Source organism: Physcomitrium patens, chromosome 16 (assembly GCF_059467195.1).
Source record: "Physcomitrium patens ecotype Gransden chromosome 16, ASM5946719v1, whole genome shotgun sequence".
Lineage (NCBI taxonomy): Eukaryota > Viridiplantae > Streptophyta > Bryopsida > Funariales > Funariaceae > Physcomitrium > Physcomitrium patens.
In genome coordinates, this window is record NC_143425.1 from 2,400,247 (window position 1) to 2,428,026 (window position 27,780).

General features: G+C 36.2%; 1 protein-coding gene across 1 annotated transcript; it reads right to left on the bottom strand.

Moving 5' to 3' along the window:
- Positions 1 to 616: 616 nt before the first annotated feature.
- LOC112293157 (acyltransferase GLAUCE) lies at positions 617 to 3,339 on the bottom strand. Its single transcript, XM_024542309.3, has 5 exons — positions 3,140 to 3,339; positions 2,509 to 2,665; positions 2,048 to 2,374; positions 1,276 to 1,922; positions 617 to 1,029 (listed from the first exon to the last, which is right to left on the bottom strand). Exons 2-5 carry the CDS (start codon positions 2,632 to 2,634, stop codon positions 768 to 770), a joined length of 1,362 nt encoding a protein of 453 aa, XP_024398077.1. The 5' UTR covers positions 2,635 to 2,665; positions 3,140 to 3,339; the 3' UTR covers positions 617 to 767.
- Between the last annotated feature and the right edge of the window lie 24,441 nt (positions 3,340 to 27,780).

Sequence of the window (27,780 nt, forward strand, 5' to 3'; positions counted from 1 at the left end):
TTAAAATATGAAGAGGCTTCATTGACCATCATTCCAAATTGCAAAAGCTTTCAAATCAGCTTCGAAACCAGTCATAATTCCAAACCTCTCTTTGATGTTTTTCGGTTTGAAGTTTATCCATGAAATAAATAGAATATAGACGTGGTACTTCCAGATTTATATTTTTTTGTAAGTTAAGAAAGAAATAAGACCCATTATGTACAACTCCATAGCTTTTGGAACTCCATACTTCAATTAAATTGATATCAATCTACTTCAACATTCATCCAGAGTGCTCGACCTTGGGCTTCACTGGAAGAGTCGAGGCAGCGCATTGTGAGCCAGAAATGCTTCCTACGTCCACTGACATGCATCATTCGAAGATTAAATTCACATCACGGTCTTACAGTTGAGACAATGAAGACTTTGCAACTAAAGTGAACTGACAGGTATATTTGATAAAGACTCGTAAGTTGCGATCTGCGGCGTGAATGATGCAGCCGATATGTTCGTAATTGTAAAGATTGCAGACAGAATACCGACAGGTGAAAGTAATCCTTTTAATTTGAGAAGCAAATTCACATCAACCATTTAGCACGGTAGCTGAGCAAAGAATGTTGAACAGAGGCTAATGAAGTGAAAAAAATTGATTTGTAACACTTAATTAACGATCGCTTCGTGAGGTATAAATCACGAAACTTAGAAATGTAAAATGAGTTTGGTGTCTCTTGATGTTTGTGTAGTAGTTATACGTTTATACATCAGCCCCCATCCAGGTTAGGCTTAATCTAGGCGGTTACTTTCGCGAATTCCTCGAACTTGGTCATCACCTCCGGTTGTAAAGCCAGAATTACGTTCAGTCCTTGCTGCTCGGGTGTGGGCAAGAACACAACGAACTCTACCATTGGCGATACTGCCGGCCCTGCATACATGGGCTTTCCCCAGCCAAGGTCGATGGAGTAGAACGGCATCTTCTGCCACGATGAGATGAAGATTCCGCTGGGTACGGCTGGTATGCCGCGGTACACCTCCCACCAGTCAATTCCAGATCTGCACGCACCACGGCGCCCATCCAATTGAGTACAGTTAATATCATGACCCTGAAAAATCACGATTTGGAAGCTGGAACAGAAGTGAGAAAGAGGGTGTGAGGTGAATCTACTGTTACCGTGCAGTCCCGTAACTCAGCATTTGTACTAGCACACAACGGCCAAAATATAAACAATTCCAGAGATAGACTTACAAATTGTGTTTCAGAGCTAATGTACGAAGAGGCGAATTCAGAATATACATCACCTGATGAAGTCATTTGTGACTCTTTCATTGGCCTTCTGAACTTGTTCCACACAGAATGACAGAGAACCACTTCGGACCTCTTCACAAGTGGCTCGGGCGCAAGCAGAGTAGATGGCATTGCCAACGAAACCCTTGGGTAGTGGGGGATCCAGGCGATCACGGATGTCCACAGCGTACTGGAGTTGGGCAACATCAGTCGGTTTCGCATCAATGGCCTTGATCCGGGCTTGCCAGACATGGCCTGAAAGCGCGTCGAAGGTGCTAACCTTGGAGAGCTTTCCATCTTCCATGGCTCTCCTCTTTAGTATGGCCAAATCTTCAGCAGAAAATGACACAATCTTGGTGATGTGCTTCGAAGAGGCAGATATTCCCTCAAACCCTGAGTCGACAACGTCTGGCGTGGTGAAAGCGCCACTAAGACTAGGTGGAAGCTCGTCCAGTCTGAGATATTCGGGATGATCGAATGTAGGAGTTGGAGGATCCCGAGCCTTGAACATTTCACGTTCAGGCTTGGGTTGGAAGATCAGAGGGCCACCTTGAGCTACAGACATCAAATTGAACAGAAACTCCACCACGCCGTGACCGTCCCAAACGAGATGGCTCATTCCAAAGCCGACACAATGGCCGCCGCATTTGAATGTCGTTACCTGCAAATTCCACACTAACCTCAAACCTCACTAGCCAATCCGATGGGTCAAGAATTGTAAGGTAAGCGCAACTATGAATATTTCAACCCAAATCTGACAAGGATAATTGTAAGAAGGAAACTCACCTGAATCATCATTAAAGGGATGTCTGCTATAGTGGTCGCTTTGTGCGCTTGCGGCACAAATTTCCTGAAGAGGGGATTTGGGACTGAGACATCGCCAAGCTCCGCCAACGTGAGGTCGCAAGTAGCAGTAGAGAACTGTGCTCCTGCATAGTTGCGGTCGATTTCCATGCGCATGAGCTGCTCGTTCAGTCTCACCCGACCCGCCAAGAAGTCGTAATGAACTAACAACTTGCTCAGCGCCTCCTTGAGCGTGTCCGCCACCGTGTCGCTCGACTTTTCTGGATTAGAAGCATAAAAGTAGTGCGTCTCCACTGTGAATGCCAACATCTGCAGCACATTTCCGTAACAGGCTCAGCAGCCATGTATCATCTTCTACAACTGCCTGCAAGAACTAGTGTCAAACGAAACTAATTTCCATTTTGAATTAAATGGCAACGAGATGACGGAGATAACGTACAGACCTGGTCGATGTTGGTGAGGAAGAAAGGGCTGGTATTCTCGCAAGGCTCTGCGGGCTTCACGTACACAGGGTCATCGAGCTGGACGTTGAGCTCCGTCAGAGTGGACGCCACATCTGCCGAACCCATTGCGAAAGAGATGCTCTTTATATCAAGGATTCTGCAAAGCAATGATCTCACAGTTAGCTCAAACAACATCGTCAGTCTCGCTTTTCTTGATCAGCCAGTTACTACACTGTGAATCACGACACAGCACAACCGATTATACAATGACTCGCACATAGCAGAAAAAACGAAGACACGATAGCCTCATTCACAACCACATCCTCCACTCGACCAAAAAGGCCGACACATACAAACAGCAGGCTAACCATTTTCATAGCCACAACCCAACTCAAACGTCCCAATAGACACCGCCCTGAGCAATGCAATTGAACAAACACCCTACATCCTACTAGCAGACACCTGTTCAAGCTCCATTGAAATCAATCGCTGCGCACAAGGCTACACGTACGAACCCCAATGTGATACGAGGTCGACCTCACCTTCACTACCACTGATCACACTGTCTACTGAGGTACGAGACCAGAGAACTCCAAACCATCAATCCACTTGAACCGGTTTAGACTCCTACCTCTCACCAGCTCGACAACCTCCGACAGTGTCAAGCTCCTCTTGGATACGGTCCCAACCAGCAGCGTTGTCACCAGCAGCGCCGAGAACTCCAGTCAACCACACTCGCTAGCTTGCAAGCTTCAGTAATCTGTCAGCCCGAATGCGATGGTGTCTCGATCGGAGCAGCGGTTTCTTAAAGTACTACCGTTCTAGGGTCGAGAAACGGAGCAAGAGCGGAGACAGGTGCTGGTGGGGGAAGTTTAAGGCGAGTGGGTGGGGAGAAGGGGGAAGGCGATCAACTGATCTCCATAATCACTGTCCAGGCAGACGCTCCAGCGGCTGCACTGGGCACATTCAATGCCACACCCTTCGACCGACGCCGCATTTCAAACTGATTCAACCTCCCCCTCTATTGGTCCATTCACTTGGGGAAATAAATGGGGCCCAGTTCACCCACACCCAGCCGGGACAAATAAATTCCTTCATTGCGCTCTCTATATCTCTCTCTCACCAGATCATGTGAAAGTAAAACTGTGTGTGAGTGTATGTGTGTGTGATTGCGCCTGCGAGCTGCTTCACATCACAGTACACCATGATTGACCACGGGTTTTGCGTTCTCACCTCCATGGGTCCTGTCCATTGCTATCAATGCCGCTGAAACTCTCGGGTATTCGCGGATCGTTCACTCACCCAACGGTGAAGGGATCTTTCCCGGGGTCGGTTATGGGTGCGCCTAGTCGCCAACTAGGAGCAATGACGTGGACGGGGGTGGGGTTACTGGGGTGCGCTCGTGTGAACGGGGGTAATGGACTGTGAGTGGAAGTCTCCGTGTGTGAATTTCTTGGGCCTTGTTCCGTGCCGGGCTTTGTTGCGTTGTGACCCTTGCCCTTGCTTTGTTTTGCTTTGCTTTCCCACTTGCAGTCTGCCTCCCATTGCTTGTCTTTCTCTTTGCCCCCCCTTTCTTCGAGTCCCTTTCTCCGTCCCTTTTACAACACAGCGTTTCCTTTCGTTTATTGAAGTGGGTTTTCTGTCTGTTTGCATAATGTGTCTTTTCATTTGCTTCTAATTTATTACCTGTTTTATTATCTTCTTTGTATGTATGTGTGTGATTATTGTATTCTGTGTCGGCATTTGGTATTAGGATGCATTATGGGCTTTCTTTTTAAATTTATTTTTTCAATTTTGTGGAAAACATTTTAGAATGCATGTTGTTCCTTTTGTTGAATAAAATCTTTGGTATTATCGCAACAAGGTGGACATCTAAGAGTGACAAACAAGGCTTGGAAATCTTGTTTGAGAAGGAATAAAATAACTGGTTTTTACTCTATTTATTTTAAGTTTTTGTTAATTTTCTCATTGGAAAGTAAGAAGTAATTAAAAACTAAGTGAGTGAAATTTTTTAGTTACATAACATCTTTATTAAAAATCAAAATACAGCAAAAAAAAAAAGTTTATCAACATAGCATTATGTATATATAAGATTCAAAAATTTAAATTGAAGCTATGTATTAAAAGACACAGCTAAATCTAAATTATAATCATAAAATACAAAGTCATGTATATTTTTTGTTAAAAAATATTATTTTCTTTTTTTAGTATTGTAGAAGTATCAGAATAAGGTTTTTAATACAAAACATTAAAATTTTGTATTAATTTTAAAATAACACAAGAAAATTTTATTTCAAATAATATGATTAAAGAAATAGAATTGAATTACTTTAAAGTTTAAAGAATAAAGATTACATTCATAAGGTGATATCAATTTATTTTTTTAGAAAAGTGGAATAAGTAAAATAAATGAAATAATAAAAGATTATTCAAGTTTTACTCATAAAACATTAAGAAATAAGATGTTTAACTCTTGATTTCAAAAATCTCATATAATTAAAATATATGATATTTTTTGTGATTGTAAATACTTTATAAATGATTTTACATATTAATGATTCAAAAAATATAAAATATAAAATATAAAATATACTTATTTTATTTAATAATTTTATTTATATTACATTATGAGATTGCTTAAAATGAAAACACTAGAAAGGCATAGACAAAAGTAAGGAAGACGTCACTCTTGCCTCTATATATACTATCTAATTAGAAGATTATGTGCTCGGATTATATAAGTTATGCAACATGTGTACAACTTTCAAGATATGTATCTAACTTATAAGTCAAGTTTTCAATATACGCACTATATAGCCAACTTGTAAAACAAGTGATCAATATGTACAATATGTAGGCAACTTGTAAAGCACATTTTTAACCTATTATCACTAATATAAATATTTACTTCAATAATTACTTATATGATTAGATATAAGTAGATAAATATAGATTAATTTCATAAAGTCTTTCAGAGAAGCTTCTTAGAAGCTTCACAGATGCGGTTTTAACTTTAGATGTGTTTGTAGGTTGGAAACTTGGCCAACAAGTTAACCACATGTTGGTAGCTTGTGGAACAATTTAACTCCGTATAATAGCTTGTAGAACAAGCTAACTATGTTACGCATATATATATATAACTTACCTTGTAAGTTAAGACATGTGCCTAAGAAAGTCAACATGTTTTGAAGGTCTTATAGAACATCGCCACATAGCTCCTAGTTAAGAGTATATATAGAGGCAAGAGTGAAGCCTTCTTCACTCTTATCAATGTAGTTCTAGTTCTTAGTCTTGTTTCAAGACTTTTTAGTCTTCTTGTTTTTGGCAATAGCCATTCTAGTTAATATTACATTACCTTTGGAGTGACTTTCTAGTTCTCTTCAAAGATACAAGAGTGTATCAAGGATCCTCTTCCTTTGAGATTCATGTCCTTGACAGTTTGACAAAAAACTAACATATTATTTTTGTATTATTTTAGAAGTGAATGGATTATTCTACTTCTATTGTTGTGTTTTAGAGGTTATAGACTACCCACCTTTTAAACAAAAAAAAATCTTTTTTTTTAACACTGATCTTTCCTTGAAGAGAGTGGATTACCTTTCTTTATAGAAATTTTTATTAAAAGTTGTAGATTATCTTCTTCTAATTTAACTTTTTTGGATTTGTTTGAATTGCATATAGAAAGAAAGATTATGGATGCTACTTCTAACTAAAGTGAGAATAGATTTGTAACTATTGCAGATCTTCATGAGCTTGTCAATACTCTTAGAGTGGAAATCTTATGTATTTTTAACGTGAATCATGGAAGTACTATGCCTACGCCTATGGAAGAGGTTGAGAGTCTATGGCAAGAAGTTGTGCAATTGAAAGAAGTCACTAGATTTATCTCACAACCAAATCTAGGGAGTTTTGTTTCTATAAGTTTGATAGGGACAAGGATTAGTATGCCTAAGAAGTTTGATAGAACAAGATTAAAATTTCAAGGATTTTTATAGTAAGTCAAGTTCTATGTAAGATTGCATATTTTTCAATATCTTGATGGATTTACTCAAGTAGGATTCATAGGTGCACTTCTATCAAGAAGTGCTCTCTTTTAGTTTACACCTTTAATAGAAAAAGATTTGTGACTCCTTTATGATTTGAATTCATTTCTAGAAGTATTTACAAGAACTTTTGGAGAAAGTGATCAAAAACGAATAGAAGAGACTAAATTCTTATCTTAACGACAAAGATCATGATTAGCCACCACATATGCTGCTGAATTCCAAAATCTTACTTGCAATATGGACTAAAATGACAAAGCACTTATTAATCAATTTTGATATAGATTGAAGAACAGTGTCAAAGATTTGTTATTAACAATGCTAAAAGCAAAATCTTTAGAAAAATTTATTATTTAAGCCATTGCATGTGATAATTGATTATTTGAAAGGCATCAAGAATAAAGACTTGGCTCGAGAGGAACAAGTTAAGTAATGGCAATAACTTCAAAGTTTTCTGAAATGTATTCATCAAGGCCAAAACCAATACAAATTGATACAATATATTTTAAACCTCTCACAAAGTAAGAAAAGACTTGACTTTGCTAAGAGGATTTATATTTATATTGTGGAGAAGCTAAGCACACTGCTCAATATTATTCAAAGAAGCAACACAGTTACAAAATGAAGAGCATAATTATCAAAGAAGATAATGTGTAGGAAAACAAGTTTCTCCAGCTACAATAAAGACTGTGTGGCTGAAATCATGTACAACACCTAATAAATGTTCTATTCTCTTTTCAAACCCCTCACCTTGTTTTATAATACATGTGTAAGCCAATAATTACATATAATTAGGTAGAAGTAAATAAAAGTAAGTAAAAGTAAGTTAATTCTATAATATTTTCTATGAAAGCTTTCTAGAAGCTTCAAAGATATTGCTTTGACTTTATAGGTGTGTTTAATTGACTTTTTGGATTAGAAACGTGGTCAACAAGTTGGCCATGTGCCACACATATTGTTAGCTTGAAGACCAAGCTAACTATATGGTCCACACATAAAAAAACATGCCTTATAAGTCAAGATATGTGTCCTACAAAGTCAACACATATTAGAGGTCCTATATAATATTGCCACATAGCTCCTAGTTAAATATTATATATAGAGACAAGAGTGAAGCCTTCTTCATTCTTGTCAACTCCTTTCTTCCTTCTAGTCTAGTTTCAAGGGTCTCAAGTTTTCTTATCTTTTGGCAATAGCCATTCTAGTTTCTTTTCTAACATACATATTGAGTTATTTCTATTTTGTCATCTTTCTTTGAGAGAAGTCTCACTTGTTTATTTCTTTTTATCAAATTCTTATCATTGATAGATTGAGAAAAGTACACTTACAATATCAGAGCTTTGTCTAATCTTGATTAAGAGTAGCTTATCACTTTTTCTTGATAAGACATAAGCGTATTAAAAGTTACGAATTACCCTCTTCTAAACTAACATTATCCTTAGTATTTTCTTTGTTCTCAAGTCCTCTCTTCTATTTGTCTTGAGTGATATTAGACATCTTTTTTTCTAAGTGTTATCATGGCAAAATTTGCTAAAATGAAATGTGCAATCGTACAAATGTAAGAACAATTGAGGGAGTTAATACTTCCGATGCATCAACTCAATTTACCACCACAAGGAGCAACAAGATTGGCAGGAAGTAAAGATATAGAAATGATTGGAGCTGCTTCAACATCTGTACCAAATCATCTCCCTTTTCCTATGGTCGAACGCTCTTCTAGTCTTAGAGAATCAAGAATTGCCCTACCCGAGAAGTTTGATGGCACGAGATCAAAATTTAGAGGATTTATCAATCAAATACAACTTGTGATTGAACTTCAACCCGAAAGCTATCCAACTCTAAGATCACAAGTTAGATTCATTGGTATACTTCTTTTAGATTGCATTATATTGATTTTCATCTTTTCTTGAATAACGAAATCTAATTTTGGATAATTTGGGGGCTTTTTTGGTAAATTTTTGATCCATGTATGGAGAACATCATAAAATTCGTATTACAACCAACAAGACCTATATTTTGCGACAAGATAATCAATCAGTAACGTTGTATACTTCACAGTTTTGACAACTTGTAATTGATATCAAGTAGCATGATGCTGCACTTGTTAGTCAATTTATCTACAGATTACAATATGAGGTAAAAAAATTAATGTTCAACTTATTTGATCTTCAAACATTGAATCAAACAATTGACTTTGTTGTGAAGTGCGACAATCATATTTTTAAATTTCAATCTGAGAACCATACAAGTGGACCTCAACGTTACTATAATTCAATGGCAATACCAACATCTCTTCAATACATACATTTGGAAGTAGAAGATATGCAAATTAATGTACTACATTTCAAACTTCTCATTGAGCAAGAAAAGACTCATCATTGTCAAGAAGGATTGTGCTTATATTGTAGAGAACCTAAGCACACTGCTCAACATTGCCCAAAGAAAAGATACAACCATAAAATAAGGAGTATGGCAATCAAAGAAGATAGCATATCGGAAAAAAAAATTGTCGAGTTACAATAAGGACTGTGTACCTGGAACCTTGTACAATTCCTAGTGAAGGTCTTATTCTCTCTTCAAAACCCTCTCCATGTTTTACGATAAATAGATGCATCAGACTTTGCTTTGGGTGCTGTATTGTCACAAATAGAAATAGATGATAAATTTCATCCAATAGCTTTTCATTCCAAAAAAAATTTTAGTAGCCGAGATCAACTACAAGATCCACAACTAAGAACTTCTTGCAATCATAGATTTGTTTCAAGAATGGTGCCATTATCTAGAAGTTACTTTTAGCCTAGTCATCGTATATACAAATCACAAGAATCTTGAATATTTTATATCAACACGTATTTTGAATTGTCGCTAAGCCAATTAGAGTATGTCTTTGTCAAGATTTGCATTCAAGTTCACTTATCGACCAGAAAAACAATAAGGTTTGTCAAATACACTCTTTAGACGATCTTATCTTATACCAAAGGAAAGAGATGTTATATTTGATCAACAACGGATAATTCTCTTGAAGCCAAAGCATCTTCATCTTCGAGCAATGAAATCAACACTAACTGTTGATTCAACTTTCATTAAGCAAGTTCAGTCAAGTATGTCTTCTGATCCTCTTATTCATGATATTAAGGAAAATCCTTCAAAGTCTCATGATATTTCCAAGTTTTAATTCAAGAAGAATCTACTATATTTTGAGGTACGCCTATATGTTCCAAAAGGTGAAGCTCGATTATGTGTTCTTCAAGTTCATCATGACTTTCCAACAGTAGGACATTTTGAATACAACAAAACTTTGGAACTAATATCCAGAGACTTTTGGTGGTCTCAAATGTGGAAAGTAGTCAAAGATTTTATACAATCTTATGATGTTTGCTCTAGATCAAAAATTCCTCATCATCAATCTTATGGACTTCTTTAGCCATTATCCATTCATGAACAATCATGGTCTTCTGTTTCTATGGATTTCATCATGGATCTTCTAATCTCAAATTTTTATGACTCTATATTAATGATAGTAGATCATTTTATCAAGATGGCACATTTTGTACCATGTACAAAATCTATCATAGGTGAAGAAACAAATAAGCTCTTTCTTGACAATATCTATTGTTATCATGGATTATCCAAGGATATTATATCAGATAAGGAAACTCAGTTTGTATCAAGATTTTGGCAGATTCTTTTTAAGATTCTAAAAGTGGATATAAAACTATCTTCGACATTCCATCTTCTAATTGATGGACAAACGAAGCATGTTAATCAAGTTTTGGAGCAGTATTTAAGATATACCATCAACTACCAACAAGATGATTAAACAACTCTTTTGCTATTAGCAGAGTTTGCTTACAATAACATGATATATTCTTCTACAAAATAAACACCTTTTTTTGCCAATTATGGTTATCATCTGTAACTTGATACTTTTGACTTTTCAAAAATTGATGATCATGAGGCAAAAAATTTGACAATTCATTTGTCAAAGCTACATACAACGATGAAGGTGCAGTTAAAAGAAGCTCAAGAACAACAAAAAGTCAATGCGGATGTCTATTAAAAGGAACAACCACCATTCTACATAGGTGACAAGGTATGGTTACTTCGTCATAATATCAAGACCACTCATCCTTATGACAAGTTGGACTATCAAAGGCTTGAACCATTTTCTATTTCTACACAAATCAATCCAGTTGCATATCGTTTACACCTACCGGAGTCAATAAAAATCCATCCAGTATTCTACATGTCTCTTCTTGAACCATACAAGACAGTGGACATACCAAAAAGAAGACAAGCTCCACCTCCTCTTATAGAAGTGGATAATAATGAAGAATTTGAAGTTGAAGAAGTCTTAGATTCAAGGCAATGCCAAAATAAATTAGAATATCTTATCCATTGGCATGGATATGATATTAATGAATGTACATGAGAGACAATAATGAATCTTACAAATGCAACAAAGGCGATGGAGGCTTTTCATTGACGACATCCATCAAAATTAAGATAAAAATATTTTTTATAAAAGAAACAAGATCTAGGTAAGGTAACATTCTACTTTCAATCCTTGTTTGTAGCTTCTTTGTAGTTATGACATTGAGGAGATGGAGAACCAACAACTAGCAGATTCGACTCACGAGCCTTTGTTTGTTGATCAGCTTGACTAGACATTACGATTGTTACAACCTTCAAGACGACGTAATTGAGATGAAGATCTTCAAGAATGATATGTTCTTCCTCAAATAGATGGCAAGATACAACACATTTGGTATCATGACCTTGAAAGAAACTCTTGATGTTTGGTGATTTTACTAGAAGTAGAAACAATTCCAGATGGTGTTCCAAATATTTTATTCAAAGGAAGTTATGAAGGCCTCAATAATGATCAAATAACGTGGTGGTCTTCTCGCCCTGGTATAGGACACTATCAATGGTTGAGAGGCCATATCAATCATCTTCGAGGAGAACAAAGATCAGAGTATGTGGCAAATACAATTTCTCGCATCATAGATTTCCTCAACATATGATGATCGCTCCTCATAGAACTTGTCCCTAGAAGGGAAGGCAATATCACGGACATACGCATGTAAGCCAATAATTATATATATAAATAGGTAGAAGTAAGTAAAAGTAAGTAAAAGTAAATTAATTCTATAATATTTGTTATGAAAGCTTCTTAGAAGCTTCATAGATGCTACTTTGACTTTATATGTGTATTTAATTGACTTTTTGGATTAGAAACGTGATCAACAAGTTAGCCATGTACCACACATGTTGTTAGCTTGAAGACCAAGCTAATTATGTAGTCCACACGTAAAAAAAACTTGTCTTATAAGTCAATACATGTATCCTACAAAGTCAACACATATTACAGGTCCTATAGAATATCACCACATAGTCTCTAGTTAAATAGTATATATAAAGATAAGAGTGAAGCCCTCTTCATTCTTGTCAACTCCTTTCTTCCTTCTAGTCTAGTTTCAAGGGTCTCAATTTTTCTTGTCTTTTGGCAATAGCCATTCCAATTTCTTTCTTAATATACATATTGAATTATTTCTATTTTATCATCTTTCTTTGAAAGAAGTTTCACTTTTTTATTTATTTTTATCTAATTCTTGTCTTTGACATTGCTTCATTGGATTCAAGAGCCTCAACCGGTTTTATAGATGAAGATTTTTTCAAAAATCAAAAATATCTTTAGTCTAAAAAACTAAATCCATACATGTAGAAGTCATAGATGGTCGTTTGTTGTCTTCTAAAAATGTTATCCATGACACTATTCCTTTAGATGTAATAATTTAAGATCATAACAACATAGTAGTATTTAATGTAATAAGATCTCTCTCCAATTTGGTTATTCTAGGAAATGCAAGATTATATGCCAAGTTGAAAAAGTGTGAATTCTATATTACTCAAGTTAACTTTTTAGGGTACATCATTTTCAACAACGGTCTTATGATGGATCCCAAAAAAGTCCAAACTATCATAGATTGGAAGATTCTAAGAACAGTAAGAGATGTGCAATGCTTTTTAGGCTTTGCTAATTATTATTGAATCTTAATCAAGAACTTTTTTCAAGTTACAATTTCACTTACATGTTTGACTTGTAAAGACAAACTGAAGTAAAATAAATAAGCAAAAGTATCATTTGATACTTTAAAGAAGGAATTTACTTTTATATTAATCTTACATTGCGTTGATTTTTTCAAGATATTTTTTATAGAAACAAATGTGTCAGACTTTGCTATATGTGTCATGTTATCATAAATGGAAAAAAAATGATAAATTCCATCTAATAGCTTTTTATTCAAGGAAATTTTCAACAACCAAGATTAATTATGAGATCCATAATAAATACCTCCTTGTAATTGTGGATTCATTTTAAGAATAGTGCCATTATCTAGAAGGCACCTCAAGTCCAATCATCATGTATATGGATCATAAGAACCTTGAGTACTTTATGTGAAGATGTATTTTGAATCATTATCAAACTCATTAGAGCATGTTTTTATCTAGATTCAATTTCAAGATCATTTATCAACTCGAAAAAAAATAAAGTCTATCAAACTCTTTTTTGAAACATTCTTAGCTTGTACCAAAAGAAGGAAATGCATCTTTTGATCAACAACAAACAATCCTCTTGAAGCCCGAGTATTTTCATCTTCAAGCAATAGAATCAATATTGATTATTGATTCAATTTTTATTAAGCAAATTCAATCAAGTATGTCCTTTGATCTTTTTATTCATGATATCAAAAGTACTTCCTCTAAGTCCTATGACACTTCAAAGTTTGAATTCAAGATCAACCTATTATATTTCAAAAATCACCTATATATTCTAGAAGGGGAGGCACTATTATGTATCCTTCAAGCTCGACATGATTTTTTGGCAGCGGGACATTTTGGATACAATAAGACTTTAGAGCTAATATCAAGAGATTTTTGATGGCCTCAAATGTAGAAGGTAGTCAAAGACTTTGTACAATCATATGATACTTGTTCAAGATCCAAAAATCCTCACCATCGACCTTATGGACTATTTCAACCGTTATCTCTTCCAAATCAACCATGGTCTTTTGTTTCTTTGGATTTTATCACGGATCTCTTAGTCTCAGGTTCATATGATTCCATATTTATCATCATAGATCGCTTCATCAAATTGGTACATTTTGTACCATATATAAAATCTATTTCAGGTAAAGAAACAACTAAGCTTTTTCTTGACAATATCTATTGCTATCATGGATTGCCAAAGGATATTATATTGAATAAGGAGACTTAATTTGTATTGAGATTTTAAAAAATCTTATTAAAGATTTTAAATATAGTTATAAAGCTATTTTTGGCTTTTTATCTTCAAACTGATGGACAAATAGAATGGATGAATCAAATTTTAGAATAATATTTGAGGTGTACCATCAACTATTATCAAAATGATTGAACAATTCTTTTGCCATTGTGTGATTGTTGTTTTATTTATTCTATAATTTCTTTCAAAATAATCTTATATAGGGGGATTCAAACATAGAAAAAGACTAAGTGCATGAGTTTTACTTATTAGAGTCACATAATTAACCATATTCCAAACCACTAAAATATCAAAAATACTGCAATACTTTCTCCCAATAACAATACTCTTTCATCAACTAATAACAATAGTGTGCAATCTTGCACTCTCAAAAGGCCGCTCAAAATATAATAATTTCATCTAACACTAGAAATAACAGACTTCACTCCAACTAATCTAAATTCACATAATTTCTGTATTCATAGACTTCCTCTATCGAAACACATACAACTCTCAATAAACAATAATCATAATCTTCCAATAACTCCTCATATACTTCAATCACTCAGTGCTCCAATTATATAATCAATAATTCATAAATCAATCTTTGATTTATTCGACAGACCTACTTCTCAATATTCAAAAATTATCCATTACTTTTCAATAACAAAGAAACAAAGAAACAAAGAGGTAGCACCAAACTTACCTTGGCTCATGACTATCATAGTCTAATACTCAAACTAACTTCTACAACTCCTATATACTTACTTCCAATTCCCAGATTCTAACCGTAATCCTATAATTAACTGCCTTTAATAACTAAATTAATCATCTGTCTTCTTGAACTAACTATTCTATGGTCTATTAGTCTATTTTATCAATATCTTACAGAAACAAACTAATATCTATTCTATATAGTCATTTTTCTATCTATACAGCGTCGTCGTAAATACACAATTGTTACCTATCTAAAAACTATTTAACAAAATTCTATTAAGTAACTATTTCCTCTAGCCCATCCAATGGATCATTTGTTGCATTATCTAATGTGGGTTCTACCAATTTTGGTTCTAAATTAAAATCTTCTTCCTCCTCCAATCCATCCATCGACTCTTTCCTCAACTGATTTGAGAGATCTTCATTATATTCTCTCAATTCACGGACTTGAGCCTCCAATTTCAAGATTTCGGCATCACGGAGTTTCAATTGATGCTGCTGCTGACTCATCCATTCTAAAATATCTTCAATTGACGCTTGTGACCAGCTCCTCACGATTAACTCTTTTGTCAATTTTACCACCTCAACTTATAAAACTTCAATTTTGGACCTCAACTTCTCCGTTTTGTATCTAAATTGATCATTCAATGTCGCTTTCTCTTTCGTCAATAATTCTACCTTGTCTCCTTCTACTTGCAACTAGCATTTGAGTTTCTCTCATTTCAAATCACATGTCTTGCAATTTTGGATCAATATGTCCCGTTGTCCTTCCACAATCCGTAAGATGTGTTCTTTTTCTTTCGTCCAAGACTCATATTGGTAAACTAATTTCTACTCCAATACCAGCTTGGAGTCCTCAATTTCTTTTTTAGTCCATTCTTGCTCTTCAATTCTTTGGTTTTCCTTTGATATCATCTTCTTGCTGTCTCCTAAATCCCGTTTGCTACTGTCTTCTACATCCAATGCTCACACCATACAATGTATTTGTGAAATGTGCTTCAATAAAACATTCTTAAGAGGTATTCTTTCAGACAATCGACCCTTTGGAAATGCCAACTAATTAATATCTATCAAAATTGGGGTTTCATTCTCATCTTCTACTGCAAAATATATTAAAACTCGTTTTGATTCAATAACTGGAACGACCCCTTACGCCACTGTACGACTTGATTCTCCAATTTTGTGTATTACATCTGTTGTATTGACATTCTGTGCCAACAAATTTTATTCTCTCTATAGAGGCATTAACACTGGTACATGACTTTCTTCTACTGGCAATGTTTGACGCAATATGTGCGCGATTACAGCATACACATAATTGGAACAAAATAAATATGTAAACTTCCTCAATTTTTACTTTGCTCCTATCTCCACATGAATACAAGTGGCTACGTAAGTTGTCCAGTTGAACACCATCTCTTCAAGCACCGCTACCACTGCATATAATAATCGTTTGGACATATATGTAGGATGTCGATACAATCCTAACCGCCTCACCACAAAACGGAACCATTCCACAAGTTTTGGTGAAATTACCTCAATAGTCTACCAACATTCGTTCCTCTCAAAGGTCGACATACCTCCCTTGAAATATCTTCCTGGAATGAAGTCGCTTGAGTCATCAGCCCCTACCGTAATCTCTTCAATAGAGAGAAATAGTATCTTTTCCAGGATTGTTCCATCAATCCCCATAATTTATCCTTGTACAACACTTGATCTATCCTCTAGGTCGTAATTCGTAATATATTCTTCCACTAATGATATATTAATTGATAGTAAGCGATCTGATTGGTGCAAAGGCTCGAACAACTATGCATTTCAAAAGTCTCTTATTCTTCTTGGCGTCCAACACGTATCTAACTTCATCAACTCCATATTGATAATGATTATCATACAAGGTGGTTTTGATGCGCATTTAGCTCTCATATTTTGACCACTGTCCTCTTTGTCTGTAGCTCACTTTGCACTTTCAATTGCCATGATGCTCCTTTTTTCACACTCTTAACTGGAACTACTACTCTTGAATATACGAGAAACATAAGAAATGACAATCTCAAAAAAAAAAAAAAAAAACAATCCAAAACGACACCATAGAATGACTTCTAATTGGTGCCCTACTCCTATTCACTTACTACCTAGTGATAAAGACAACATGTTACTCATACTGTCCATTTCTCACTTCCATCACATTTGACACATTAGTAATTACTAATTATCCTTTCAGTCGCCTCTACACTCTAACGCACTTATACCATACATAGGTCTATCTTGAGTCTATTCAAAGTCACATCCCCCCAAAAAATGAAAAGCCGTCCTAGATTTTATGTATTAAATAATTGTAATCGGTTCTCGTTAATGCAAGTACTGAATCGATGGCCCATGAAATCTTTCAATTAAACAGATCCATTGAAAAAGCCTTCAATCACCCGATACGACGTATGCCAGTAAACTTAAAATTTGTCCAGAAAATGAGTAAATCGGCTATTATACAGTAATATCAAATCATTGGGCATAAAAATCTTCAGACGCAGTTTACTATCATAGTAACTCTTCTTCTGTTTTTGAGTTGCTTTCATGTTGAAAAGAATTGTAGCCCGTATTTCATCCAATTCCTTTAATTTTACCAACTGAGAGAATAATGACTCGTTGTCACTGAGACATTAATCTAAGGTAATCCGTAAACTTTGAACCTCCAACTCGATAGGTAAAATTTCTTCTTGTCCATAAATTAATTAGAACGGAGTAGTGTTGGTAGTTATTTTATGTATGGTATGATACACCCACAAAGCCGCAAAGAGTTTGGTCTCCCAATCAATACCTGCCCTCGAAATTATCTTAGTGAAGTCCTTGCACAAAATTTTGTTGGACTTTTTTGTTTGTCCATTTGCGCAAAGATGATATGGAGTAGTTTTTCAATGCTTAATTTCATGTGTGTTCATCAAGGCGACTATGGTAGTATTTATGAAATGCATGCCGCAATGACTAATAAATTCTTTCGGACATCCAAATTGAGTTATAATATTCTCATAAAGAAAAGTGGCCACCGTACTTACATTATCATGGCGAGTAGCAATAGCCTTTGTCTATTTTGTTACATAGTCCGTGGTGACTAAAATATACTACTTTTGGCTAGGTTTTGACGCTGGTACGATGGGACTGACAAAATCAATACTCTATTTTTTAAATGATGCCTATGCCAAGATTGGTACTAACGGCATGGCTGAAGTGCCCGTGGGTAGACCCATTCATTGACAGGGATCACAACGACAAACAAATATCCAAGCAAATAGTACCAAAACTTTTGAACTAAGTATATCATACCCAAGGCTTTCCGTTCAATAGTAGTATAATTGTGTTCGATAGCCACCAATTATCGACTAGCATAATAGATAGGATAATCCAGACCTTAGTCATCTTTCTGACTTTGCACCAATGCAATAGCTACATTGGATGCATCAACATATACATGGAAATGCTTCGTCCAACGAGGTGCCACCAATATTGATGTAGAGACTAATTTTGATTTTAATGCCTCAAAGGCCATGGTACACTCCATGGTCTAGAGGGGACTAGTTCCATCTGACGGAGGTTTCTTTAATAAGTTTGTTAAAGGTTGACAAATAACTACAAACAAACAAATAAAGTAGCAATAATAACTGACATGGTCGACAAACCCTCGAACACCAGAGACCATCTCTAGTCTGGGCAAGTTCATTATAGCTTCATTTTTTTAGTATCCGTAGCAATACCTTGGTTGGAGATGATATGTCCCAATAATTTTTCAGATGGAACACCAAATTGACACTTATCCGACTTCAATGATATTCCTAACTTAATGTACCAAGCCAAATATTTGCCTAGACAATTAAAATGATCTTATTTTATATTGAATGCACAAAAGTCATCTAAAAAGATCTCCAAAAATATCCAGAAATAGTCTTGGAAGGCCTAAGTCATCACTCTCTGAAAGATGGCTGGGGCATTGCATAACCCAAAAGGCATCATGCGATAAGTAAATGTGCCTCAATCTATAGTAAAGATTGTCTTGAGTTGGCCTTCCAGTGCAATTTGAACTTGATTATACTCGATAAATCCATCAAGGAATGAATAACATTTGTGACTTACTATGGCGTCAAATATACTATCCATGAAAGGTAATGGGAAGTAATCTTGCTTGGTGGCTGCATTAAATTTTCAAAAATCCTCACAAATTCAGATTTTTTCGTTCTTTTTTGGCACCATCACTATTCGAGAAATCTACTCACTATTTGGTATTGGATAAATAAAACCAATTACAAGAAGCTTGTTCAATTTCTCCTTCACCATGAGGGAATATTTAAGATTAAGGCAATGTTGCCTCTACCGTATCGGTTTAGCGTTCTCCTCTAAAATGATATGATGCTCATAGACTTCTGCAAAGATATCTTTTAGATCATCATAAGTCCAAGCAAAAGAGGATTTATGATGCAAGAAAAATTCTGTCTAGCAGATCAACTCCTATTCTTTAATACCTTTGTAGACCTTAATTGTCCAAGGCTCTACTGTGGTCGCCAAGTTAATAGTTTGACATAAAGGTACAGTGGCAATATTTTGTTTTAACTCCCATAGTGATTTAAAATCAGTTGGTAAGTCTGACATGTTCAAAGTATTGAATCTTGTGTCCAAAGCACTCATATGGTGCACATCATACTTGATCATCCAATCAATACTAACTTTAGCAGAGATTTTTGAATCCACTGTATATATCAAGTACTTCCCTGGATCTCCACATTGGTATACTATTGCAGGGTGTTGGGCTGCTTCTATGGGCATCTCCGTAATCAATGTTACTGCATCAACATTAGAGCTAAGCTCATCATCAGATATCAATTCAGATCTTGGCAATTGAGACTGCCCGTGATAGTATACTAGATATATTTGTAATACCATTTTATCTCTGTCCTTACCAATTATCAAAGTACCTTGATTTCAATCGTTCTTAGCCTTCGCTTGATAAAGCCAGAGTCATCCCAATAAAATTGGATACAATAAAGTCAAACATTGTAACCAAAAGACGATGTAGTCAATTTTATATGCAATTATAGTTTGAACACTCCATAAAATATCCATTGGTTTCACCCAGCTATGATCTGCCATCCTTAATACCAATGATGTGGATATTAAGTATTCCAAATCTAAAGCATCCATTGTATCAACGTTCATTAAATTGACATTGGAACTACCATCTACCTGAATGCTTGAGATCATAACACTGTCAATCAAAATATCGATGGTTAATGCATCTGTTTTAGGGTTCAAACTGACTTCACAAACTTCCTTATTGTGTTGCCTATGACGTATTAATGATGAATTCAATGTAGAACGACATTGTGATGTAATCGCCAGAAGTTGCTTTATAGAAATAGAAGGCCGAATAGTATCTAGATCCTTCAAAATGTTATAGAATTCCATATTAAAGGTAATTCCTAATGCCCTCTTTCTTTTCATTGGATTGAGTTTAATTCTCAGAGGTAAGATATTCTTCTGCCGTAGTCTTGAAATTGGAACAGGATCCTAAGCTTCCTTGGAATTTGAGCCCTCGAGATGATCTTTCAACAGATAGGATATTTCTCAAAATTACATAAAGAACGGAACCACTTGGAATGGATCCGAAGCCTCTACAATTAGAACTTCATTGGATTGCTCAATCGAGTTATATCTCATACTGGATAAGAAGCTCGTAAGAGGACCTGGATTGGATGTCTCCATAATTGGGTCAAATTAGTCATTCACATCAGGCTCACCCAAATGTTGAATTGGTCCTTTCTCTTTTTATTGACTCCTATTATGAACGGCTTAGACACATTCCACCCAATTTACTAGAGAATCTTGAGGACCTTGATTTATCTCTTCAATTTTTCCTTGACTTTGGATTTGTTGATCCCAATTATTGAAATTAAACGGAGCATTACATTGCTGATACATATGCCCTAATTGCTTGCAATTCCCACACACTAGTGTATAATCATCACTAACATTTATTAGAACATTCACTAGCATAATGACAAATCTATTTGCAACGAAAATAACAAAGTGGTCTTCTTGCACTCTCATCAAGCATATTGGATGTCTCCATTGATATATACCTATTAGACATGTTCCATGTAGGATTAGAAAATGATCCTGGTTGTCCCATTGGTACGGAGGGTGCTTGGTTCGATGACGCCGATGGAATATATTGCTGATATCTCTACTGCTCTTTACCATAGTTTTGGGGGTTTGATGTAGATCCCTGATTAAAATTAGAACATTGAAAGTTATTGAATGCTTGATTTTGTCGATTAGATTGATTTTTATTCCATTTAAACGAATTTCTTGTTTAAACTTAATTGACGTTATCGTAATGTATGAAGTCTTGCTTGAGAATGCTCCGGGCACCTGGTTATAGAAGGAAGAATAGAAATTGCAATAACAAAATCCTACTTCTAATAGAATACTAACAATGCTCTAATTAGACTATAATAATGGTAAACAAATGTAATCAAATTCAAAACAACTCAAAGAAATTTCAAACAAACAATAAAATTCTTAAAGAAATATTGGAATGATCACATATACTACTCAAATATATGTCAATTCAATCTTAATTTAATTCTAGTTAAAACCCTATTGAATTTTACTCAAACTTTGGACCAAATCTAATTAAATCTTAAATCCTAATAAATCCTAAACCCTAAGTCAAATCCTAAACAAATCTTAAATTAAACCCTAAATCAAATCCTATTTCAAATCCTAAACTCTAAATCAAATCCTAAATCAAACCCTAAATCAAATCCTAAATCCTAATCAAAACTCTAATCCAATGTTAGGGACATAATCCTTAAAACCTTCTAGAGACAAGTTTCTAGAACCTTCTAGAAGTAAGTCTCTGGAACCTTCTAGAAGCTTTTTAGTTGATAGAAGATATTAGAGACTTAGTCCTTAGAACCTTCTAGAGATAAGTTTCTAGAACCTTCTAGAAACAAGTCTCTAGAAACTTCTAGAAGCTTTCTAGTTAGTAGAAGTTACTTGAGAAGCTTCCTAAATAGAAGTATATATTGGAATCGAGGCTGAAGAGTTCTTCAGTCTCGACAACACATCTCTTGGAGCTCTAGCTCACCTCTCTGGTGTTGTTCTCATCTGATTAATCTAGTTCTTGCCAATTCTTCCTGAACTTCTTATTAGATCTCGAGTCTGTATTTCTATGTCTGTGACAGTTTGTCGGGATTGCACTCACCTCAAATATCAGAGCTAGTTTCTTCTTTGTTAGAGTGTGGATTATCCCTCTACTTGGAAGTGTACTAGTATTTTAGAAGTTGTGGATTATCCTCCTCTAAACTGATATTTCTTTTGTTATAATATTGGAGCCTTATTCTTCTTGGAGAGAGTAGATTATTCCTTTTTTTGAAGCTCTTAAGGCATTTTAGAGGTTGCGGAGTACTCTCCTCTAAATCAATATTGTCTTTTAGTACAGTCATTTCTGTTCTTCTCTTAGAATGGCCGGAGGCTAAGACATTAGTATGACGGAAAGTTCGGAGTCCAAGTTGGATGCTATCATGAATACCCTTGCTACGTTATCGCAAAAAACTGCAGAGATTGAAGGAGTCGTGGCAAGGCTTCATAATGATGGAGCATCTGGGATGGCACAATCTAGGTTGCACCAGCCTCAAACTTTTGTACTTGAAGAAGTAACTTTGTCTCAGGTTCGACAAGCACTGCTGGTTTTACAACATAAGGATCTCCGAGTTAACCTTTCGGACAAGTTCAATGGTACGCATTCCAAGTTTCAAGGATTCATCAACCAAATCAGATTGATAATAGTTTTACAGCCCGAACGCTATCCAACGGAGGAGTCACGTGTTGGGCTTGTTGGAACCTTACTTACAAGACAAGCTCTATCATGGTTTGCTCTTTTGTTTGAGAAACGATCGTCCATACTAAACAACTTTGAAACCTTTTTTGAGGCGTTTGTGGAAGCATTTGGTAAACACGACAAGGTTCGATGGGCTACAACAAAGATCTGGTCACTATGACAAGAGATGCGCTCTACATTAGTCTATGCATCGGACTTCAGGCAATTAGCATATAACATCAATTTGGACGAAGAAGCATTGATGAGTCAATTCTATTGGGGTTTAAAGGACGATGTGAAGGATTTGCTGTTAATTCTTCTTGATCCACAAACGCTCAACGAAGCTATTAGCCAAGCTGTGAAGTGTGATAATCGCCTATTCCAACATCGCCAAGACCAACATTCAAGACAACATACGATTCGCCACGCCCCAACTATGTCGGCAAACAGTGTGAATTCACATTTAGATGTAGAAGACATATAAATTGATGCGGTACGTGTCAAATCCCTTACTCTAGAAGAAAAAAAGTGGTGTATGGAGGAAGGTCTATGCTTGTATTGCGGTGAAGAAAGCCACAAAGTTGGAAACTACTCCAAGAAGCAAAATCAACATATTGTCAAGACTAGGGGCATGTTTGTTCAGGAAAACGAGGATGCCCAGCCACAATAGGAATCATGCGGCTGGACAGTGAAATATCGCAACAACAACCAGGTTCCTTTCTTTCCGCTCAACCTACTCTTTGTTTTACAATCCCTTTGCTTATTGGCCCTCAGAAACTGAGAACCTTAGCATTATTAGATTCAAGAGCATCTGCTTGTTTCTTAGACGAAGAATTTGTGAAGCATCATAAGATCCCTTAAGTACAAAAATCCAAACGTGTTCACATTGAGGTCATAGATGGGCGACCTTTATTGTCTAGTAGTGTCACCCATGAATCAGAACCTATAGAAGTGACGTTTAAGGGCCATAGTAGTCATATTATTTTTAATATTATTAGAATCCCATTAAATCCTATTATTCTTGGTCTTTCTTGGTTGAAAAAGCATATCCCATCCATAGATTGGAAGTTGCGGAAGATGACCTTTTCTACAAAACCACCCAAGAGCAAGCCTAGTAGAAAACCCCGAATATTTATTGGAACAAGAGCGTTTATAAGATTGTCCAAGGAAGGCACACCGTTTGTCATTTATGCGGCTCCAACTACCAGGGAGAAGATCTCGACATCAAGTATACCAGAGCAATACAAGGATTTTAAAGACGTGTTTCAAAAGAAAAATGTCGACATGCTACCGGAATACAGACCATATGATTGCGCCATAGACTTACAAAAAGGAGCACAACCGCCTTTTGGCCCAATCTACAATCTATCGCAGACGGAGTTGGCGGAGTTACGGAAGTACATCGACGAGAATCTAGCCAAGAACTTCATCCGTCATTCAAAATCGTCAGCTGGAGCATCCATCTTATTTGTGAAGAAGAAAGATGGCTCATTGCGGATGTGCGTGGACTATCGAGGCCTCAACAAGGTAACAAAGAAGAATCTTTATCCGTTACTCTTGATTTTTGGTCTCTTAGAACAACTTGGACGTGCAAGGATTTTTACAAAAATTGATCTAAGAGGAGCTTACAATCTCGTACGAATCAAAGAAGGAGATGAGTGGAAGACAGCGTTCCATACAAGGTATGGCCATTTTGAGTATAATGTCATGCCCTTTGGTTTTACCAATGTTCCAACGGTCTTTCAACATATGATGAATGACATTTCTCGAGAGTACCTTGACAATTTTGATGTCATCTATTTGGATGATATTCTGATATTCTCCAAAAATGAGGAAGAGCATGAAAAGCACGTTCGTTTGGTCTTGGAGAAACTATGCGAGCGAGGACTATATGCCAAGTTGGAGAAGTGTTTATTTCACCAAATAGAAATGAAATTTTTGGGGTTCATTGCAACTACGGAAGGCTTGAAGATGGACCCTAAGAAGGTGGAAGCAATCGTGTCTTGGGAGGTTCCGAAGATGGTGAGAGACGTACAATGCTTTCTTGGCTTTGCCAACTTCTATCGGATCTACATCAAGAATTACTCTCAAGTTGCTGCTCCTCTCACTCGGTTGACATGCAAGGATAAGCTGGAATGGAGACCTCTAGCGTAGAAGGCGTTTCAAGACCTAAAAATTGCATATACAATGGCTCCAATTTTAGTACATCTAGACTTTACAAAAGCCTTTTATTTAGAAACTGATGCTTCGGATTTTGCTTTGGGAGCTGTACTTTCACGAATAAAAGAAGACAAAAAGTTCCATCCGGTTGCATTCTATTCTCAAAAGTTCTCTGCTGTTGAAATCAATTATGAGATCCACGATAAGGAACTTCTTGCTATAAAGGATTCTTTCCAAGAATAGAGTCATATTCTTGAAGAACCTGCACACCCAGTGATCGTATACACAGATCACAAGAATTTGGAGTATTTCATGTCGGCTCCAGTTCTAAATCGATGTCAAGCTCGGTGGAGTATGTTGCTATTTAGGTTTGATTTTGTTATCACTTATCGACCTAGAAAGCAGCAAGGACTATTTGATGCCTTATTGAGGAGATCGTATTTTGTACCAAAGGCTGGAGAAGCAGCGTTTGATCAACAATGTACGACGTTGTTGAAGCCAAAGCAATTTTGGCTTTGCGCTACTATTGTGCTAATTGATGCTGACTTCTTGAATCAAATATATGCCGCAACCATTAAAGATTCAATACCCATTGATATCAAGCAGCGTACCAATGACGACAAATTTAAGGTGGAGGGAGATCTTTTATACTTTGAGAAGCGCTTGTATATCCCAAAAAGACCAGCACGACTTCGAATTCTTCAATCTTGCCACAATTTTCTAACTACGGGACATTTTGGATTCAACAAGACCTTGGAGCTTATTTCTTGAGATTTTTGGTGGCCCCAAATGTGGAAGGATGTGAAAGATTTTATCCTCTCGTGTCACATCTGTTCAAGTTCCAAGAATCCTCGGCATCGCCCTTATAGACTCCTATAGCCATTACCGATTCCACATTGACTATGGTCTTCAGTTTCCATGGACTTCATCATGGACCTTCCATCATCGAACTTATTTGACAACATCTTTGTCGTGGTAGATCGCCTTACAAAGATGGCGCACTTTGTTCCTTGCAAAAAGACATTGTCCAGTGAAGTCACAGCAAGGCTCTTTCTTGATAATGTGTATCGATATTATGGACTATCAGATGATATCGTATTAGATTGAAGAACCCAATTCATAACAAAGTTTTGGAGATTTCTCTTTGAGATACTGAAGGTAGATATCAAGCTTTCTTCGGCTTTTCATGCTCAAACTGACAGCCAAACGGAATGGGTGAACCAAGTCTTGGAACAATACTTACGATGCAACATCAACTATCAACAAGACGATTGGACCACATATCTGTCGCTAGTCGAGTTTACATATAACAACACCCTCCATGCGTCGACTCAATACACACCATTCTTTTCCAACTATGGGTATCATCCAAAGCTTGATTTATTGACTCCGTCAATAAATAACAATCCAACAGCTGAAGGATTTGTGAAACAACTATCAAAGCTTCAAAATACATTGAAGCTTCAATTACAATCCGCTCAAAAATCCTATAAGGCGTCTACAAATAGATTTCGGAATCAAGCACCTACTTTCAAAATTGGAGATAAAGCATGGCTTCTTTGACAGAATATCAAAACCAAGTGACCATGTGATAAGTTGGACTATTGAAAATTGGGACCATTTATCATCTAGAAGCAAATCAATCCAGTGGCACACCGTGTGGAATTACCGGCTTCTATGAAGGTACATCCAATCTTTCATGTTTCTCTGTTAAAGCCTTATCGAGAGTTGTCTTTTCGTGGAAGAGTACAATGTCTACCACCTAGTATTGAGATTGAGAACCACAAGGAATACGAGGTTGAAAAGGTACTGGATTCACAGCAAAGGTGAGGCAAGTTGAAGTATCTTGTTCATTGGTGCGGCTACGACATTAATGAGTGAACGTGGGAGCCAGCTGAAAATCTCGCCAATGTGCTATAAAAGGTACAGGAGTTTCATCAATAACATCCTCATAAACCTAAGCCGGTTCGATAATAGCTTCCTTCTGAAGCTTGCTCATCCAAGAATATAAGAAAGGGGGAGAGCACCACCAAAATTCGTAGTTGATGTAGTTATTTTCTCCAAGATAAAATAGAATTTTTTCAGTAGCCAAAGTTTGGTCTTTTGATATGGATAGCCAAGAGATAGATACTATGTCAGTCAGATTATCTCAACCGTCTAGCTCACGAAGGCGACTCCAAGATGAAGAACCATCTACACCATGACGATGACGAAGGATATCGAGTAACCGATCATTGGTGATTGTATTTGAGTCCGAGCCTGCTTACGATGGTCAGCCAAAAGGTGTGTTTGTAGGACAATTTCACAATGAGGACACGGAAGTTCACGCTTGGTCAGAAGTTGAAGGAGTGGGCTACTACCATTGGCTTCAAGGGCTCATGAACCACTTGCCTCGTGAACAATAGTTGGAGTTCATAGCAGACGTTATGTGACAGATCTTCATTTTCTTACGTTGGTACTGATCAAACAACATTGCTTCTCAAAGACCTCAAAGCTAAAGGAGGAGGTGATGTTAGGGACATAATCCTTAGAACCTTCTAGAAGCAAGTCTCCGGAACCTTTTAGAAGCTTCTTAGTTGATAGAAGATATTAGAAACATAGTCCTTAGAACCTTCTAGAGATAAGTTTCTAGAACATTCTAGAAGCAAGTCTCTGGAACCTTCTAGAAGCTTCCTAGTTAATAGAAGTTTCTTTAGAAGCTTCCTAAATAGAAGTATATATTAGAATTGAGGCTGAAGAGTTCTTCAGTCTCGACAACACATCTCTTGGAGCTCTAGCTCACCTCTCCAGTGTTGTTCTCATCTGATTAATCTAGTTCTTACCAGTTCTTCCTGAACTTCTTGTTAAATCTCGAGTTTGTATTTCTGTGTCCATGACATCCAACCCTAAATCCTAATCCAAATCCTAAACCCTAAATCAAATCTTAAATCAAATCCTAACAAAACCCTAAATCAAACCCTAACCAAATCCTAAACCCTAATCCAAACCCTAAATCAAATCCTAAAAAAATCCTAAACCCTAACCCAAATCCTAATCCAACCCTAAATCCTAACCAAACCTTAATTCAAATCCTAAATCAAACCCTAACTAAATCCTAATCCAAACCCTAAATTAAACCCTAACCAAACTCTAATCCAAATCCTAAACTCTAAATCAAACCCTAAATCGAATCCTAGCCAAACCCTAATTCAAAT